This window comes from Coffea arabica, chromosome 9c (genome assembly GCF_036785885.1).
Source record: "Coffea arabica cultivar ET-39 chromosome 9c, Coffea Arabica ET-39 HiFi, whole genome shotgun sequence".
Taxonomy (NCBI): domain Eukaryota; kingdom Viridiplantae; phylum Streptophyta; class Magnoliopsida; order Gentianales; family Rubiaceae; genus Coffea; species Coffea arabica.
Genome location: NC_092326.1, coordinates 32,804,727 through 32,823,532, shown reverse-complemented (window position 1 = coordinate 32,823,532; position 18,806 = coordinate 32,804,727). Strand labels below are relative to the sequence as shown.

Here is an 18,806-nt window from a genome sequence, read left to right as displayed (position 1 = left end):
CTTGGCTCTAGAATGCTCCTTAGAGGAGGGTCCTTCGGAGGAAGGGCAATATTAGCTGGTACAGGCTCAGGGTGAACTCAAGCAGTCTTTGCTTCAGGAGGCGGCCTATTGGCGTCAAAAGGCTTGCCTGCGATGGCTTCGGGAGGGGGATGCTAACTCGAAGTTTTTCCATGCACAGGTGAAGCAGCGGAGGGCTCGCTCGTGTATACATCGGATGAAAGATGGTAATGGGGTTTGGACGGAGGAGGCCAGCAGGATTGAGGACTTGGCGGTTGCATTTTTTGAGGGCATTTTGTCACAGCCGACCAGGTGCAGGTGGACCCCTCTCTGCTAAATGTGATCCCGTCGATTATTACGGAACAGGATAACGTGAGCCTTCAACGATTTCCCACGGAGAAGGAAATCAGGTCAGTCATTTTCCAGATGGATGGTAAGAGTAGTCCGGGTCCAGATGGCTTCAAGGGGTCTTTTTTCATGACTTGTTGGGAGATAGTGAAGGGGGATATTGTCAGGGCGGTTTGTGATTTTTTTGCAGGAGCGGAGCTGCCCTGGGGATACACGTCTACATGGTTGGCTTTGATCCCTAAGGTTCCTGGGGCGTCCTCTTTCTCAGATTTTCGCCCAATTAGCTTGTGCAATTTTGTCAATAAAATCATTTCCAAGCTGTTAGCGAGGTGCTTGAAAAGTGTGCTGCCGAAGATAATTTCGCCGCAACAGAGTGACTTTGTAAAGGGTCGACAAATTTCGGATAATATTTTACTGGCTTTAGAGATGTGCTCGGCTTTAGGGAAGAAGGTGCGGGGATCTAATGTTGCCCTCAAACTGGACATGGCCAAGGCATATGACCGGGTATCATGGAATTTTCTAATCCAAGTTATGAGACGTTTTGGATTTGGGGAGCAATGGCTTGACATGGTTTGGAGGCTAATCTTGTCGTGTCATTTTTCGGTTTTGGTTAATGGGAAGCCCTGCGGATTCTTCCACTCCTCTCGTGGTTTGAGTCAAGGGGACCCTTTATCCCCAGCACTATTTATTATTGCGGCAGAGGTTTTGTCTAGGTGCTTGAATGAGCTACCTGGACACTCGAGGTTTGTCCCGTTCTTGGTGTCGCGGGACTCTCCGCCGCTAACACATCTTGCCTATGCTGATGACATAATCGTCTTCTGCAATGGTGGGAATCGGTCCTTGGAGTGTGTCAGGGAGGTACTACAGGGTTACCAGGAGGTGTCAGGGCAGCTAGTGAACGTGGCGAAGAGCTGTTTTTTGGTTGGCAAGAAAACTTCGGTGGCTCGCGGGAGGATAATTGTACAAGTCACTGGGTTCTGTCCTAGATATTTACCGGTGATGTACTTGGGATGCCTATTGTTTGGGGGGGAGACGAGTGAAAGCTTTATTTTCTGACTTGTTGACTAAAGTTTCTCAACGGATTGCCTCCTGGCATGGTCGGTGGTTATCTATGAGTGCTCGGACTCTACTGATTAAGCATGTATTGTCGTCCATGCCTATTCATATTGTGGCAGTTTTAGAACCCCCAAGGGGGGTGATCTCCGATCTGGAGCGGATGTTGGCGCGGTTCTTTTGGAGAGAATCGGAGTTTGGAGCTAAGCAGCACTGGGCGAAGTGGGAGAAATTATGTTTTCCGATGGAGGAAGGAGGGGTTGGTTTCCGGTCATTTCAGGCGATTGTGGAGGCTTTCTCCTGTAAACTTTGGTGGATGTTTAGACATGGCCAATCTCTCTGGGCGCAGTTCATGAGGGCTAGATATTTTGGGCCCCTGCATCCGAATCAAGGTCCCTTTTCTGTCAATTGTCTGCTACTTGCAAACGTATGCTTGGCATCCATGCAACCATGGAGCATTGGTTGAAGTGGGATCTCTTGAGAGGGGAGCTGGCTTTCTGGTAAGATAACTGGAGTGGGCTAGGCCCTTTGGCGTGGAGGTTTCCTGATAAGGCGTCGGATGCGAGGGTTTCGGAGTTTTTACGAGAAGAAAGATGGGACTATCCAGCTTTGGCATCGATGCCCGCAGTGATAGGGGACGCGGCCCAGGGATCCTTCTTCTGTTTCGGCTCGGATCCAGATACCCTAGTTTGGTTACGGGATCCTTCAGGGGTTTTCTCTACTAGGTCGGCATATCAACTTGTTCGCCCGGCTAGGGCTTGCTCCTGGGCCTTCTCCTTCTTTTGGCAGTCCTCCATCCCATATAAATTGTCTTTCTTTATGTGGCGTTTAGTGAATGACCAACTGCCGATGGACGACGTGCTCGAAAAATTTCAAATTCATGGTCCCTCTAAATGTCACTGCTGTGTGCTTGCCCAATTAGAGACGATTGAACATGTTTTCTCAACTGGGCAGTTAGCCACTGAGACATGGGTGTTCTTTGAGTATTCCCTTGGAATATCGACATCGGCTGCCACGGTTAGATCCCGGTGCGCCACTTGGTGGTTGTTCCCCGTGAAAGGAAAGACGCTACGCTGGTTAATGCGTATTCTCCCAATTCTGATATTATGATTTCTATGGTGGGCTAGGAATATGTCCAGATTCGAGGGTCGCAAGATTGCTGGCTCGCAGGTTCGGGCTCTTATCGTACATGAGGTGAGAATGCTAATCAGAACCCATTTTTCGGGTATTATGGTGCCTTGTCAATGGGAGGACCTTCTTGAGGCCCTGACTGTGGTTCGGAGGGCTTTAACTGCAACGGCGGTCAGGTGGGCTTTCCCTCCGGCGGGCTACTTTAAGTTAAACATTGATAGTTGTGCCACGGATCGTGGTAGCGGGGGCGGTGGGGTGATTAGGGATTCGTGCGGGAGGCTTATTGTAGCTTTTGCGGATTCCTTTGGCTGTGTGGACTCTTTGCAGGCGAAGGCTCGTACTCTCCTCTTGGGGCTTCAAATGGGGCGACAAGTAGGGGTCTCCCGTTTAATCGTTGAGTCTGATTGTCTGGTTTTGATTAATTGTTTAAGGAGGGAATGGGGAGTCGCCGCTGGGATTCGGCCAATTGTTCGTGCTATTCGGCTGGGTGAGCCAAGTTCTCACCAGTTCTGTCATTGCTACCGGGAGGGAATACGGTGGCGGATTCGCTAGCAGCATATGGGGCCGTGTCAGGCACTCGAGTTATTTTCTCTAAGGGCTCACAGTTGCCGACTCGTACTAGGGGGCTTTTGGCTTTGGATCTGTAGAGCTTTTGTAACTTCCGTTTTTCTTTTAGGGGTTAAGGCCTTTGCAGTAACCTGGGCTTTGTTTTCAGGCTTTGATTAATAAAAATTATCTTTTACAAAAAAAAAAAAAGTTCAGAAATACATGTATAATCAACCATTAATTGTATTTTGGAAGGAGAAAGACAAAGAATTTCTTATAGTTCAAAAAAAAAAAAAAGATTAAGCACAAGAAAAAGTTGTTTCTATGGAACAGCTTACACCAAACATTACCAGGAAGGGAAGCCATTTTTAGAAAAACAGGGAAAGGTGACCTGATATGCAAAACGTGCGGAGAAAATAGTGAGACAATAGAACACATTTTCTTCCACTGCAGCAAGGCAAGACTGATATGGCAAATGGCTCCATTACAGTGGGATGGTCTGAAGGAATATACAGGTGACTTTAGGAGGTGGTGGAGTATGCTAATGGATGTGAAGATCCGAAAGGATGGCATGGAGCATATAGCGTTGATAGTGGAAATTCTTTGGCAGATCTGGAAAGCCAGGAACGAAGCAGAGTTTGAAGACAAAGTCAAGCATCCAATGGCAGTAATTAGAAAAGTAGTAAAAGAGTGGGAGGAATACCAACAATCCCAACAGATAGAGCAGCAGCTGAGCATCTCAGAAACAGATATAACAGAAGTACAAGAGGAAATGGTGGAGGAAAGTGACAACATGCTGATCATTTTAGTAGAAGTGGGGCAACATATCGATGGTCAGAATATGGGCATTGGCATCACAGCACAAAACACACAAAGCCAGATATGTGCAGCTTGAGTTTTGAAGGAGAGAAGCATTGGATCAGTTACGTTGGATCATTTTTTGGCTTTACAACTGGCTCTATACAAGATAATGGCACAAGGCTGGCTGTACATTACGATTCAAACATCATGCTCTCAAGTGTTACAACTGATAAAAAGTCAAGCTTCAAGAGACATACGTCTAGCAGCACACCTAGAGGACATAAGAGACACAAGCTCAATGTTTAGGAGATGCTCATTTGATAGTCTACCTGTTGAAGGTAATAGAATCAGTAATAGATTAAGTAAGATAGTAATGCACATTCACTTTGAAGATGAGTTTCTAGACCCTCGGTGTCTTAGTATACTTTTGTAAAATCCAAGTTTGAACCCTTGTTCATATATTGTACTACCCTTTTATTAGAAATAAAATTTCTATCATTTCTGGAAAAAAAAAGTTACACATATTCTTTATCTGGAGAAAAGACACTTTCATCAAAGTTTCAGCTGCCATGCAAGAGAGAACAGTTGTTTCAAAGGAAATAGCACAAATTGGTTTGCCTACTTTATGCAACATGAACTATTTCTGAACTCAGGAGTATAAGACTTGAGTTGTCGCAGAAAATGACTTCCAAATTCAATTGCGGCATCTTAAGTGAGTAGGTTGACAGATTCTTTATGATTTCATTTGAAGTCAATGGATACTATGTAATTGTTGAGCAAAAAATATATATATAAAGAGCAAAATGTGATTGAGAATTTCATAATTTGAGTTGTATAATTAAAAGGTTTCAGCGGAAGAAGTTTTCATCCCTGTTTCTTACGCATTCGTCAAGGATATATACATACAGCCCAAACCGCGGATATCGCTACCGATAGCTACTGATCCTATTTGAATACAAATACAGCTAAGGATAAAGCCTAATCAGCTAGATATCTATTTACCAATTCAAACTGATAACGAACTCTGTTACAATGATATACATTATCCCTAATACCCCCCTCAAGTTGGAGCGTGAGGATCACGAACGCCCAATTTGCGAAGAAGAAACTCAAACTGATCTCGACCCAAAGCTTTGGTTAGAATGTCTGCTAACTGGTCATGACTTCGAACATAAACCGTTTTGATCATACCTTTCTGTATTTCATCACGAACAAAATGGCAATCAACTTCGATGTGTTTGGTGCGTTCATGAAAGACAGGATTGGCAGTTATATGCATCGCAGCTTGGCTATCACAAAATACTCTAGCAGATTGATCATGATGCACTCCCAAAGACAATAACAAACCATTTAGCCATTTCAATTCACAGACCGTGGCAGCCAAGGAGCTATATTCCGCTTCAGTAAAAGAGCGAGAAACCGTATGTTGTTTCTTGGTCTTCCATGAAATCGGAGAGGTCCCAAGAAAGATGAAATAACCTGTAAGTGATCTCCGAGTTAACGGACAACCTCCCCAATCCGAATCGCAATAAGCTTTCAGTTCAAGATTGCAATCAGCTTTGAGTAAAATGCGTTGTCCTGGACTACCTTTCAAGTATCGGACTATGCGCAAGGCTGCCTCCCAATGCTCTTTCCGTGGCTGGTGCATAAATTGTGCCAAAATATGCACACCATAGGACAGCTCAGGCCGAGTTAAGCTTAAGTAAATCAAACGTCCTATCAGCCTTCGGTATTGATCAGGATCCTGCAGCAAATCACCTTTGGCTAAAGCGAGAGAATGATTTTGCTCCATAGGAAACTTCGAAGGTTTAGCACCCAACAATCCTGCTTCATTAATGATATCTAAAGCATATTTCCGTTGACACAAGAAAATTCCGTCAGCATTTCGAGCTACTTCAACGCCCAAAAAATACTTCAAAACACCTAAATCTTTCATGTGAAAACACTTGCGCAAGTATGATTTGAATGCATTGATCAAATGCGTTTTGTTTCCAGCTATAATAAGGTCATCCACGTACACTAACACAGCCAACTGGATCCCATCTCGTATCAAAGTAAACAAGGAATAATCAGACTGTGACTGAAGAAAACCATACCGTTTTAGAGCTTCAGCCAATTTTGCAAACCAACAACGCGGTGCTTGTCGTAAACCGTAAAGGGACCTTCTCAAGCGACACACCTTCCCGGGTTGGTCAGTGTGAAATCCAGGAGGTAGCTTCATGTAAACCTCTTCGGCTAAGTCTCCATGGAGAAAGGCATTATAAACATCCATTTGATGAAGTCCCCATCCTATAGCTGCTGCCACAGAGAGAAATGTGCGGACCGTAACCATTTTTGCTATTGGTGCAAAGGTTTCATTTTAGTCGATCCCTTCAACTTGGTTGTTGCCAAGGATTACCAATCGTGCCTTGTATCGTTCAATGGTCCCATCAGAATTATACTTAATTTTGTACACCTATTTGCTTCCTATTGCTTTCTTCCCTGGTGGTAAGTCAACAAGAGTCCATGTGCCATTTTGTTTGAGTGCATCAATCTCTTTTTGCATAGCTTCTCTCCATCGGACATCTTTAACCGCTTGATGATAAAATCTTGGCTCAAAATTGGTTGTGATGGCTGCCAAGAAAGCTGGATGACCTGGTGAGAACTTTGTGTAATCAACATATTGAGCTAAGTCATAAGACGTACCTGAGAATGATGATGGATTGGCTGAACTTGCAGAGGGGCTTGCACTTTGAACTGCATAAGTCACACAATCCTTCAGCCGTGTAGAGACTTTCTTGGAACGAAGGCCACGACCAAGTGCTGTCACACCTTCTACTGTCTCTACGTTCTCCATTCGAGGTTCAATTGTTACACCTCCCTGCCTTACGTTGGCATTGTCATTCGGCACACAATCTAAACGCTCATGAGTTTCATGAACATGAGCAGGCTGCTCCTTTTCCTTGTCTCTTGTCTGACCTACTATCTCTTCTTCAAGGTAATCATCTATTGAATTATCCGTACAGGTTCGAACATGATCAGGTGTGTGGTCAACTGCACATGGAAACTCATCTTCACAAAATACAACATCCCGAGACACAAAATACTTTCTTGTTTCTAAATCATACAACCGCCAACCTTTCTGTCCAAACGGATAACCCACAAAGATACACTTCCGGCTTCGAGGAGCAAATTTATCCTTCGTATGATTCAAACTCTGTGCATAACACAAGCAACCAAATGCACGAATTGACCGATAATCAGGCAAGTGACCATATAGCATTTCATAAGGTGTTTTTCCTCCTAGTAATTGAGAAGGGGTATGATTAATCAGATATCCAGCAGTTAACACACATTCTCCCCAAAATCTGATTGGTAAGTTGGCTTGAAATCGTAAAGCTCTAGCCACATTCAGTATATGTTGATGCTTTCTTTCCACTCGTCCATTCTGTTGGGGCGTTCCCACACATGAAGTTTGATGGATTATCCCTTTAGCAGAGAAATATCCCTTCAAACTGACGAACTCACTGCCATTATCACTACGAACTATCTTAACATTCTTAACAAATTGTCGTTGAACCATAGCAACAAAATTTGGCAAAATATGTCCAACTTCAGTTTTATCTATCATCAAATATATCCACACACATCTCGAAAAATCATCAACAATCGTAAGAAAATAAGATGCATTACAAGAACTAGAGACTCTATATGGTCCCCACAAGTCACAATGAATCAATTCAAATGTTTCACTAGCTCTACTATCACTAGAACAAAATACTTCTCTCGTTTGCTTAGCTTTAAAACAAGCATCACAAGTTTCATTTGAACCTAACTGAATCTTAACCCCAGAAATTAAACCTACGACCTTTGAAGACGGGTGCCCCATTCTCCGATGCCAAAGATCACATGAATCCAACATCCGAGTTTGAAGTGCTTGGACTGGCGTCTCCTTCTTGAAGTAATAAAGCCCCTTGCATCGTTCACCCGCTCCAATCACCATCCTCGAAGTGCGGTCCTGTATCAAACAAAGTTTATCGGTGAACAGCACATTACATTTTGAGTCATCAACCAATTGTGATACTGAGATTAAATTGCAATGTAATTCCGGAGCATGAAGAACATTGTCTAATTGAATATTTTGTCCCATCCGAATCGACCCTTTTTGCAATGCCAGCACCTGTTCTCCATTAGGCAAGCCAATGGGACAACCTAATATCTGGTTCAAGCTAGATAGACAGCTCGAATTTCCTGTCATATGTTGTGTAGCGCCAGAATCAATTATCCAGATAAAGTTTTCCTTACCAGTCATCTTCTCATTACTCCCTGATTCTGAGTTGCAAGCGTTCAACAAACTCACAACTGCTGCCCATTGTTCATTTGTCAGTCCTTTAGGAGTAGCAAAATCCTTTGTTGCAGCAGTGGATTCTTCAATTACTTGAGCTGCATTAACTCGTGCCCCATTTCGTCCTTTTCCTGACATCTTGCCACGTCCTCTTCCTCCAGTCTATCTTCCTCGACCCGAACCAGACATTTTAGGTCGATCACCCCACCAATCGGGATATCCAATCAGCTGAAAACATCCCTCAGCATCATGCCCTTCGCGATTGCATTATTTACAAACGGCACTTCTATCCTTGATTCCTGTTTTGGCCTGAACCACAAAGCTAGCCGCTTCATTGTTAATCTCTTTTTCCCTGGAGATATTTCGAACCCCTTCTTCTTGGCACATCAAGGAATACGCCTTGCTCACACCAGGCAATGGAGTTGTGCTCAAAATGTTTGATCTCACTGTTCTATATGCATCGTCTAACCCCATCAGAAATTGATGAAGTTTTTCTTCTTCTCGTTTCTTTGTTATTTCAGTTGCCACATTACACGTACAACCCCCACACTTGCACGTAGAGATTGCATCATAATTCGCCAGTTCTTCCCACAGTCGCTTCAATTTAGCATAGTAACTCATAAGGGAGAGTCCTTGCTGTTTGCAATTTGCTAATTCTGTCTTCAGTTGCTGCACTCATGCACCATCAGTCACTGAGAAACATTCTTTAATGTCTTCCCACAAGTTCTTTGCAATCTCCCTGTGTGTCAAAGTAGATCGCACCGTTGGCTCAATCGTATTCATCATCCACGAAATAAGCATGGAATTCACTGTCCACCAGTCTTCTAATTCATTGGAATCTTCATCTGGTTGTGCTTTGGTTCCATCAATGAATCCGAATTTCTTCTAGGCTCTGAGAGCAGTTTGGATTGCTCTAGCCCATTCATCATAATTATCCTCCTTCAACTGTACTTGGGTGATTATATTTCCAGGATTATCATTGGCATACAAGGTGTATGGCGACACTATTTTCTTTCCATCTCCTTCCATGCTTTTTTCAGTTGACAGAAGGTTCTTGCTCTGATACCATGAAAAGGTTTCAGCGGAAGAAGTTTTCATCCCTGTTTCTTACGCATTCGTCAAGGATATATACATACAGCCCAAACCGCGGATATCGCTACCGATAGCTACTGATCCTATTTGAATACAAATACAGCTAAGGATAAAGCCTAATCAGCTAGATATCTATTTACCAATTCAAACTGATAACGAACTCTGTTACAATGATATACATTATCCCTAATATATAATGAAATATCAAGCACTCTTTGCACCTTTTCCTCGTCCAGTTGTACCATGGTTCTGGTTCGGTACACCAATTATTGTTCAACATTGAAGGAAATTATGTGCCTTAACTTTCTTTACTTAAGCAGCCTAAAAAGTTGCATTATGAAACGTCTCCATCCAAAGTTTCACCAAATTTGTTCCTATGTTGAATTATTCTAAAGAAAGATCATCTTCTAACATATACATAAAAAAAGAAAGAGTAAAAATTGGCGTCTGTCAAATAAAACAGGAAAAAGATTCAAACATACAACTATGTATCGCTAGCCCTCAAATTTTCTACTGCATGCTCTATGCAATGACTTGTTATTAATGTTAGCCCTTAACTATGTCATCAATCAAACGAACCAAGTTGCAAAAAGAGGATCCACCCTCTTCAATGCTCTTTCTTGCCAATTTGGCCATCTCATCAGCTCTATGCAAGAATTCATCCTTTCTTTCCACCATCAGATCCCTGACCATTTTCTCCACAATTACTCTATCACAAGTATCCTTCATGTCCAACCCTATTTTCCAAATCTCCCCCACAAACCTACTATTTGGTTGTTGGTCAGCAAAACATGGCCAACAAATCATTGGCACTCCTTCCGCTATACTTTCCAAAGTTGAATTCCATCCACTATGTGTCAAAAATCCACCAATTGCAGGGTGAGCCAACACATCTTCTTGTGGAGCCCATCCTACCATACAGCCCCTTTCCTTGGTAGCTTCCTCCAGCTCCATTTCAGGAGTTGACTTTGACTTTGACTTTGTAGAATCTAGTACATCATCTCCGAGCCCCACATTGACTGAGTTTGGACGGATGACCCATAAGAATCTTACCCCGCTATTCACTATACCATGCCAAAACTCCAGGAGTGTTTCTCTTGTGATTATAGCAATGCTTCCAAAACTCACATAAAGCACCGATTTTGGTGGCTGATTGTCAAGCCACTTTATGCAGCTTTTATCTTCTTCCCACAAGCTGTTCGAATTAGAGTTATTTGAATTTGCTTCCTGGAGTTGCAGTCTAGCCCTTAAATGTGCATGGAGTGGTCCAATAGTGTATAAATTCCGACAGTGAGTTCGAAAATGAGAAAGTATACACCCTTCTAGGTCTTCAAACGTATTGAGTATGAGCCCTTTGGCTCGGGGTGTTTGTAGGGCTTCTTTCAATAACAAATTAAAATCTGGATTAGTCAGGTCACCAACACGTAAGAAACTTGGTAGATCACAACGCCTTAGAAATCCTTCCATGCCCTTTACATTTTCTATTGGCAAATTCATCTCATCTCCTGAAAAGAAAAAATAGATATTAGCTTATGTGGAAATAAAAGACAAAGTAATACAACTAAAAAGGATGTCTTCAATTTTCTTATTTTTTGCACCACCTAATTAATTGAGTATAAAATCTTACATGTGCTTATGTGTCAAATACGTAGATATGGCATGCACCCAATAATTTATAGGTAACTTCCAAATAATTATTCATCTATACATTTTATTTTCATAACATTTATCAAAGTGCAAAACCATTCTCTATGACAATAAATATGATCTTAATTATGTGCAAATATATAGAGAGTGTTCCTTGATTACTTGTTAAAGACTAATCCTTTTGAGTAGAGTAAGTTACATACCTGGAAAGGGTAATTCGCCTGCTTCAACCAATCGAGGGATGCAAAAGTAAGTCCAAAAGGCACCAGCGCTAATTGTTCGAAAACAAATTAAGGGCAAGCCAATTTCCTCAGCAACATCAAGGGCCAAACTCAAGAACCCATCTACAATGATACATGAGAACGGCGGCCTATCCTTCCTGGTACCATGTGCCGGATCTTTGGACAATAATTCTTTGAGAAATGGCTTTACTACTGACTGAAGAGCAGTACACAAATCCATGATCTCCTGGGCTATATGTACCTTGCTTTCATCATATGCATCAGGATAGTGATCCAAATGAAATCCGGGATACTTGCTAAACCGTGATACAACATTGGTGTGACGAAGGAGACGATTGTGGATGTTGTTGGAGACTAGGAAGGTGATATTGATGCCGGCAAGGCATAGAAGCTCGGCTAGCTTGAGCATGGAATTCACGTGTCCCTGTGCTGGGAAAGGGAAGATGAGTACATGAGGACGGAGCTGCTGCACTTGATCCATTGGTTGTTTGATGAACCTGCAGCTTTCTAGTTTCCTTCCACTAGTACTGGTAGTGGCTAATCAACTGAAGAAGGAATTATTTATTGTATTCTTTTGCTTTTGCCATATGTATATAACAAATATAAACTACACCCTCCATCATAAATTGTTTGTCACATTCCCAAATTCTAACTTTTTAAAAATAGTGGTTTGATGGTTATTTTAGTAGATTTGTTTTCAATTACCCTCAAAAATTCAATTTCAAATTTGAATTTAATATAAATAAATGTGGGAATAACTTTGGAAAAAGAGATCAAAAGTAACTTTGCCTTCGGTAAGATGACAAATATTTTGAAATATTCAAAAATGAAAAATATGATACTTTCAATGGGACAAGGATTGTAGTTGTTTTCAGAGTATTAATTTTGATTACCTACCTTATCTTAAATGAAGAATTTTGGCATTAGGGTGAGTCATTGCTTAACTACGTTATATCCTAGATCTCTTTTTGTCAATGATTGCAAATGGTAAGAATTAAAATATAGGTTTCATTAATTGAATTTAGCAGCTTTTTCTTTTTTGAGAAATTTTATATATGCTCATAACAATTTAAAGGGGTTTCAACTTTCAACCTTTTTTTTTATTCTTACAGTTGTAGGCTTTAGAGAATTTCTATTATTTTAAGGGTTTTTTTTATTATATACAAAGATGTTTTTTCCGGTTTATGCAATTTTTGATGCCACAAGTTTAAGTGGAAGCCAAAGGGTGATGAATGTGAATCATTTTCTTATACATTTCTATTTGTCAAAAATTTAAAAAGTTATTTATTTAGCCTTTGATCTAAACTAAAGGTAGACTATTGCCTTTTTGAGTTTTTCTCCTTACTTTTAAAGGTAATTGAAGTTCATAAGTCCCGACAGTTTTTTATCCTACGTATTGTGCAAGAAGAACTTTGAAATTTCTAGAGAGCTCTATCTTGATTTTGCTGTTAATTCAATTGATTCATATAAGCCAAAGAAACTTAAAATTTTCAATAGTTGCAATTTTGATAAGTTGTCTTATTTTGATTTTTGAGATCTCTTTGACTTATAGATCGAAGAGTCCCTTTTATTTGGATAAATAGAAGTAACTGATCAATTAATTAGGAACTAATGTCTTCCAAACTATTTATTTTTTTCATAGGATTCTCAGGCAAATATTGATCTAGAACAGGATAACATTTGTGAGCTACAACAGAAGATTGTGCAATGAGCCCTTGCCCGTTCTTTATGCAGATGTTTACAATTGGAAATTGCTTTTTGACAATTGTTGATTCTTTTTTTTATCTTTGCTATTGAAGTGTATCATTCAAATTAGATGTCACGATCAGTGAGAAGCATTCAAAACTTACTTATTTTCTACGAGAGAATCTATTGATTGTCATGAAAATCTTCATTTTGATAGTACAGTTGAAGATGTTGAAATATTAACGTATTTATTTTCTGTAGGCAGATGACTAATAACTTAAACTATCATGTTTATTATGTTTTAGTTTTTTTTTTTAACTTTAGATCAAAATTTTACAGCACTATTAGTGTTAATTTAACTTTAGGTAGAAACCAATAGTCATGCATATCCTTTTCACAATATTTTAAAAAATAGCATCTATCATTTTTCCAATTTCAAATGTTTTTGAATCCTTATTCATTAAAATTGTTTATAAATGGATTTTTATTTTTGAGTTTCCCACAAATTTAATGGTAGTGTATGTATGTTGAGGGTATTTAGTGATGCTGTGCGATGCAAAATGATCCGTGCAATTGCACGGCAATTTATTGCTTATCAATTTTGATTTGTCTAGCTTTTCTTAAACAAAGAATTTTGGCAGTGGGGTGGGTCATTCTTTGACTGCGTTAGATCCTAGATCCGTTTTTGTCAACGATTGTAAATGTTAAAAAGTTGAAATACAGGTTTCATTTATTGACTTTAGCAACTTTTTCTTTCTTGAGAAATTTTATACATGTTCATAACAATTTAAGAAGTTTTCAACTTTCAACCGTTTTTTTTTTTAATTCTTACAGTTGTAGGCTTTAGAGAATTTCTATCAATCTTTTATCTTTTTTTTAATTATATATATACAAAGATATTTTTTCCGGTCTGTGCAGTTTTTGATGCCACAAGTTCGAGTGGAAGCCAAAGGGTGATGAATGTGGGTTTTTATTGACTAACCGCTAGAATCTTTTTCTTATACATTTCTATTTGTCAAAATTTTAAAAAGTTGTTTATTTAGCCTTTGAGTTCTAAACTAAAGGCAGACTATTGCCTTTTGAGTTTTTCTCCTTCCTTCTAAAGTTAATTGATGTTGATAAATCTCGACAGTTTTTTTTCCCATCCGTATTGTGCATGAAGTACTTTGAAAATTCCAAAGAGGTCTATCTTTTGGTGTTAATTCAATTGATTCATACAAGCTATCGAAACTTTGAATTTTTCAGTTGTTCCAATTTTGATAAGTTGTCTTATTTTGATTTTTGAGACCTTTCTGACTTTCCAATCGTAGAGTCCCTTTCATTTGGATAAATATATCTAATCGATCAATCCCTCAATTTAATTAGGAACTAATGTTTCCAAACTAGTTATTTTTTTCATGGGATTCTCAGGCAAATATTGATCTAGAATAGGATTTATACAAATGTTTACAACTGGAAATTGTTTTTTGACAATTGTTGATTCTTTTTTATCTTTGCCATTGAAGTGTACTAGTCAAATTACATACCATGGTTAGTGAGAAGCATTCAAAACTTAGTTATTTTATACAAGAGAATCTATTACTTGTCATGAACATATTGATTGATGGTATAGTTGAAGATACTAAAAGTCTAAAAGATTAACTAATTTATTTTGCGTGGGTAGATGACTAATGATTTAAAGGAAAATCCTATACTAAGGGTGTCTTTGATAAAACTGAAGTCTGAAATTAGAGTTCAAAATTTGAAATATGAAATATGAAATCTGAATTCATTAAATTATTGAATTGTTAAATACTAAATCTGATACATTTGAGTTATATTACATTAAATAATAAGTGAATAGTTTATCACTTATTTTTTGGAACAAGTTTTATCTAGAAAATTCAGATGGTTTATTTTTTATTATCAAATGCATCTGAATATATTTATATTTGAATCCATTATTAAATTCAAGTGCTGAATTTAGTTATCAAACAGGGTCTAAGTAACATATGACTTAAGCAACAGAGACAAACTAGAAAATGATCCATTTCTTTGATTTTAGGAATTCTCGTGTTTTTATCTATTGTTTAGGAATATTGTAATTTTCAATTGTTTTTTGTAGGTGGACTCTAATTTAAATTATCGTGTTTATTATGTTTTTGTATTTTTTAACTTTAGACCAAAATTTTACAACACTATTAGTGTTAATTTAACTTAGGTAGAAACCATTTGTTAAGCACATCCTTTTCACAATATCGACTTAATCCATATTTTGGATATAGCAGGTATCATTTTTCCAATTTCAAATTATTTTTGAGTACTTATTCATTAGAATGTTTACAAATAGATTTTTTCTTGAGTTCCTACAAATTTAATGGCATTGTATGTATGTTGATAGTATTTAGTGGTACTGTGCAATGCAAAATAATTTAGTGCACCGGAAAGGAAGTAGTTATTTATTGTATTCTCGTGCTTTTGCCATATGTATATAATAAATAAAAATTAGTTGTTTTCAGAGTATCAATTTTAATTGAGTAAATCTTATATACACTAACAGTGTATATACTGTCACCGTTTGATTCATGACATGTGTGTAAAAGGTGAATTTCAAATTCAAATTTTGCATAGTTGTCATTCATCCAACGCTAACGGTGTATACACTGTTAGTGTAGGAAAGATTAATCCATTTTAATTTGTCTACCTTATCTTGAATGAAGAATTTTGGCATTGCGATGAGTCACTCTTACGTTAGATCCTATGACTGTTTTTCCTCTTAGATTGAGGTTTTATGTGAATTGCATTTGACTTCTTTAAAAAAAATATGATGTATGTGTGACAAAAAAGATGATTTGCAAATATGCTAAAAGGAATATTTTCAAACAAATTTTTCCAAAAAATTAGGAATGAAATCAGCATCTATTACCTTTGGCCTATCAAATCAATGTCCTATTCTATTTAACTTGGGACATATACATTTAATTTAATACTCAGGCCGATGAAACATTGTTACGTCTCGAGTTTTTATTTTCTTTAAAATATTAATTAAGAACAATTAATGGTTTACCCCTTCGAATTTCACTTATCATCCCATAATCCCTTTATAGTTTGAAAATGGCTACTTAACCCTTATAAAGTTTTGTATAGTGTAGAAAATTGATGGAAATCACCTATAATAACCACTCCGGCTCCAGCTAAATCACACTATGCTTACATGTTAGATCCGCACATTTTGTTCCTTTGGTTGTACATATCGTTGTTGGATATTTACACGCTGTTTATATGTTTACACATTTTGCCTTTTTCGTTGTCGACCTTGCAATTTGTTCCATTCATTGTAGATCCCGTTATTTAGTACTCACACTTTGGTCATAGATATGCAACATCTTATTGTTTTGATACTTGCATTTTCCATTTGATTGTACAGCTTGTCATTTCATATTTACAATTTGTTCACTCGGTTGTACAAAATGTGTTTTGACACCTACAATTAGTTCATTTGGTTGAACAATGTAGCCATCTTTGAGATGTGATTTACGTCCATTTTCCAATTTGCATTAAATCAGAAGAAGGTTATATTAGAGTTTTAAATCATAGGGATATTATGTAGCAATTAGTGAAAACAAAGGAGGTTATTTGTAATTCAACATTAATTGAATCAGTTAAAATAGCATATTTGTCACCCTTTTGTATTTTTGTCATATGTTCGTGCCTAGCAAAGGCATACTTGTTAAGAAAAAACGGCCAAAAAAGTCACTAAACTGTTTGAAATTCCCTATTTTGATCACTAAACTTGTTGTAACTAACAATGGACATCTAACTAATAAAAAAATGTGTATTTTTAATCACTCACCTAATGAAAACTTAGGGGGTGCTTGTTTCATGCTCTGGAATTGGAATTGGAGATGGAATAATATACAAAAAATCAGTATGGGTTTTGAACCCTGGTATCATTCCACAGACCGATGCTTGGTACAAGCATAGTTGGAATGACATCAAAATTAATTTTTCTTTTTTTTTAATTATTGTTCTCATCTCTCACAGCTTTATACGAAACCTGCTTAGATTCCTCATCCACCTCAGACATCTTTCTCCCAACAAACCTCTTCACAGAGAAAAACTTGTTTTCAAGATTCACCACAGTCACTACAACAAAAATGGCCTTTCCTGACATACCTATAAGGACACTTGATGGTTTGTATTATTATAGCATTTCTATCATGACATTTGTTATCAAATCAATAATTTATACTCTTTTTTATTTTATTTTATCTGATATAAAAATAATAATGTGCCTTTAAACTACCTATCATGACACTTGAAAAAAATGTGAGATGCACCAAAAAAATTAGAACACAAAATGGCTTCGTTTGATTTTGGCAGAAGATTGCTTTGCCAAAACACAGTTTTGGGGTTCAAAACCTCATTTTGCCTGCTGAAATTTTGCTTCTCTTATCTCTCTCAGAAACTCTCTCTCTCTCTCTCTCTCTCTCTCTCTCTCTCTCTCAGCAAACTATCTATCAAAACTCTTGGCCAAAATTTTGCTTTTCCCGAAGAGTTTTGTCTATTGAATCTCTCCGCAATCAAACTACCCATGCTTTCCCATTGAAGGTATGTAATTACATGATAAATTTTTGCCCTAAATTGATTTTTCTTGGTTGCCTGCCTGAATCTGAAATACCAATTTTTGCCCAACTTCTCTCTCGGCCAATTTCCTCTCCTCTGCTCCCTATCTCTGCCGTCCCATCATTGGGTTGCCGATATTTTTGCTGCTGACTAATAACAATTGGGGATTTTTACTGCATGTCCTTCAAGGTGTTCGACAAATGTACTTGTGTTTGAGCTTGAGAAAAGCTCTTTTCTTCCTTTGCTGGCGGTTCTGTTTTTCAACGGTCGGATCCGGTAGCCCGGGTGCCGAAGTGGAGGAACGAAGGTCGACACGGGGACATTTCCTGTGTTTGTAGACGAAATTGTCATCGTTGATGAGTTCCCACTCATTGTCAGGCTCCCAGCTCACTAGGGTGGTGGCCATTGGGCTTCTCCCCCTTGTTTTTTTAGGGATCAAATGCAACATGGGTCCGCCTTGTGGCTATAATACTTCCGGTGATAATAATCAAGTATGATTTTGCCTACTCCTCAGTCGTGGTCACTCTACAGTTAAGTGTCCTTTCGTTTATCATCGGCCGATCTGTGGTTGCAAAAAAAAATCTCAAAGATAAGTAAGTAATTATGGCTACGCAAGGTCAAGTGATTACTTGCAAAGGTACTCTTCCTTTGATTTCATTTGATCGTTCATCTTGTTTTGCATTTGATTTTTTTTCTTTTTTGGCTGATACTGATGTGTGATCTGGCTGGAAATTTGGCAATGAAAAGTGGCGGTGGCCTAGGAACCCAATAAACCTTTGGTAATCGAGGACATGCAGGTGGCTCTGCCTCAAGCCGGCGAAGTTCGAGTCAAGATCCTCTACACTGCCCTCTGCCATACAGATGCATACACCTGGAGTGGCAAGGTGAGTATGGATTAAATTCGAGGAAATGGGGGCTTTTCAATGAGGCTGCAGGGTAGGTTCTCCTTTTGTTCATGAGGCTGCAGGGTATGTTCTCCTTTTGTTGTACTTTTCAATGTACTTGGGGGCTTTTGTTTAGGTGAAATGCTGAAGCAGAAACGTTAATACAGTGCTTCCCCTTTTTGTTACCATGGAAATTGCAGAATAGTTGAAAGTGTTGGCAAAGGTGTGACTAAAGTCAAGCCCGAGGACCATGTAATACCTTGTTACCAGGTAGAATGCAGGGAATGCAAGTTCTGCAAGTCGGGAAAGACCAACATCTGTGGCAAACAAGATAAGCACTAGGCTTTTGTTTTCTAATTTGTATGAAGGGAAAATGAAGAAGCTCAGATGCATTGTTTTGCTGTTGCAGATGATTATTTGCTTTTGTCTAAGTTCATAATATCTTGATGC

At 38.7% G+C, this 18,806-nt stretch overlaps 1 protein-coding gene across 1 annotated transcript; it reads right to left on the bottom strand.

The window, feature by feature from the left end:
- Positions 1-9,676: 9,676 nt before the first annotated feature.
- LOC113707666 (7-deoxyloganetic acid glucosyltransferase-like) lies at positions 9,677-11,695 on the bottom strand. Its single transcript, XM_027229948.2, has 2 exons — positions 11,143-11,695; positions 9,677-10,797 (listed from the first exon to the last, which is right to left on the bottom strand). The coding sequence occupies exons 1-2, from the start codon at positions 11,660-11,662 to the stop codon at positions 9,839-9,841; spliced, it is 1,479 nt and encodes a 492-aa protein (XP_027085749.2). The 5' UTR covers positions 11,663-11,695; the 3' UTR covers positions 9,677-9,838.
- Positions 11,696-18,806: the final 7,111 nt, after the last annotated feature.

Bases quoted from the DNA above. Each gene is read 5' to 3' on its own strand.
- LOC113707666 (XM_027229948.2), bottom strand. From the start codon at position 11,662: ATGGATCAAGTGCAGCAGCTCCGTCCTCATGTACTCATCTTCCCTTTC. The intron at 10,798-11,142 runs GTATGTAACTTA...TTTTCTTTTCAG, and splicing joins AGGCGAATTACCCTTTCCAG to GAGATGAGATGAATTTGCCA.